This window comes from Charadrius vociferus, unplaced genomic scaffold (genome assembly GCF_000708025.1).
Source record: "Charadrius vociferus isolate BGI_N301 unplaced genomic scaffold, ASM70802v2 scaffold436, whole genome shotgun sequence".
NCBI lineage: Eukaryota > Metazoa > Chordata > Aves > Charadriiformes > Charadriidae > Charadrius > Charadrius vociferus.
Genome location: NW_009649187.1, coordinates 2,263,955 through 2,265,380, shown reverse-complemented (window position 1 = coordinate 2,265,380; position 1,426 = coordinate 2,263,955). Strand labels below are relative to the sequence as shown.

The following is a 1,426-nucleotide window of genomic DNA, read 5'->3' as shown; positions in this document are numbered from 1 at the left end:
GAAAGAGTGGAAAAATGAATCACCTATCTTAAAAACAGGTAGGATAGAAAAACAGAGAATAAAATTGGGAAGGTAGCCTATTCACATTTTCTTACTATACTGGAATTGAGTTTAAAGACAGCAAATTTCAAGGCAACAACAACAACAAAAAAACCCACCAAACAACCAAACCACCACCCTTTGATACTCAGTCAAAGTCTGTAAGTGGATCTCATTGCTACAAGATGCTTTGCAGCATTCCGATAACTGCTAGCCATTCTATAAGTCACAAAATAAAGAGCATTGGAGCAGGGGGTGCTTACAAAGAAATTAAGGTTTTGAAATTAATATAAACTGTGATGTTCCTTGGCATGAAACAACCTCCAGATATTGCGGGAAACTTTTGAAAAACTGTTTCTTTGCAAACACCTAATGCAGAGCTCTTTCCAAAACCTTTCTGAAGTAGACAGTCAAGGCTACTGTTGGATATCGCAGTTGATAAACTAATTGTACAGCCTAGTTAGGAACTTCTTCAGTTTCTGCTAATTGTGTTGAGTTGTAATGAAAACAGTCTCCGTCTAGATACTAAAATTCTTGGCATGGGATTTAGGCTGTGGAAGGGGGAAGTTACAGGCTGCAACTTACTTTAAGATGGGACCTGCATGGAATAAAGGAGTTAGCCTTCCTCTGCAGAGGAGAACTTAGATATGGGTAACTGTGAGATCTTAGGTGTGGCCTTAACATCAGAAATTAATGCCTAAGATCCTCGTCTGCAGTCTGTATACACCTCCTTATTGCTCCAGTGCCTGCATCTTTTGGAAGAAGCTAAGTGTCAATGAGCATAGCTTAGTTTTAAGGGGGCAGAAGAATTTTTTAGAAAGCAAATATTTGAAAGCAGTTTTTCCTTCAAACAAAACGTTCTTTTGGCAAAAATGGTTCTGTCAGTTGAAATGGAGCTATTCTGGGATTGTCCTAGAATAATGATAAAACCCTAATCAGCTATAATTCCTGTGCCTTCTCTGACCTGGTAAAACTCCCCTAAACTCAGTGCGGCTACAGTGTCCCGAGCTTGGGAAGAGTCAGCTCAAACCTCGCCGAGGTATAAACCAGTTGTAAGTACATAGGTTGCGAATTTTAAAGCGGGCTGCAAACGCCCCGTTATTTGCACAGAGCCCACAGCAAACGCATACAGTTTAGCTCCGGTTTCGTCCTGGCAGTCAGTAACGACAGCGGGGACGTGAGCCGGAGGGATAAGCGGGCACCGGGGCTGGGGCAGCGGGGGACGGCGCGCACCGCTCCGGCGGGCTCCTTCCTCTCGCCTCCCTCCGTGCTCTGAGCTCCTCTGCAGCTCATCTCCGAGGGACCCGGAGGAGGCGGGAGAGAACCGCTCCCGGCAGGTCCCCAGCGCCGGCGGCCGCCCTCGGTCCGCGGGGGCGGCGGGCGCGGT

At 46.3% G+C, this 1,426-nt stretch overlaps 1 protein-coding gene across 1 annotated transcript in view; it reads right to left on the bottom strand.

Annotated features, from left to right (window-relative positions):
* The window catches only part of HTR7 (5-hydroxytryptamine (serotonin) receptor 7, adenylate cyclase-coupled), a 26,016-nt gene extending 24,684 nt beyond the window's left edge, over window positions 1-1,332 (bottom strand). The window contains exon 1 of the mRNA XM_009888804.1: window positions 1,164-1,332. Within this exon, the coding sequence (XP_009887106.1) occupies window positions 1,164-1,332 (169 nt within the window). The remainder of the gene's footprint in view (window positions 1-1,163) is intronic.
* Window positions 1,333-1,426: the final 94 nt, after the last annotated feature.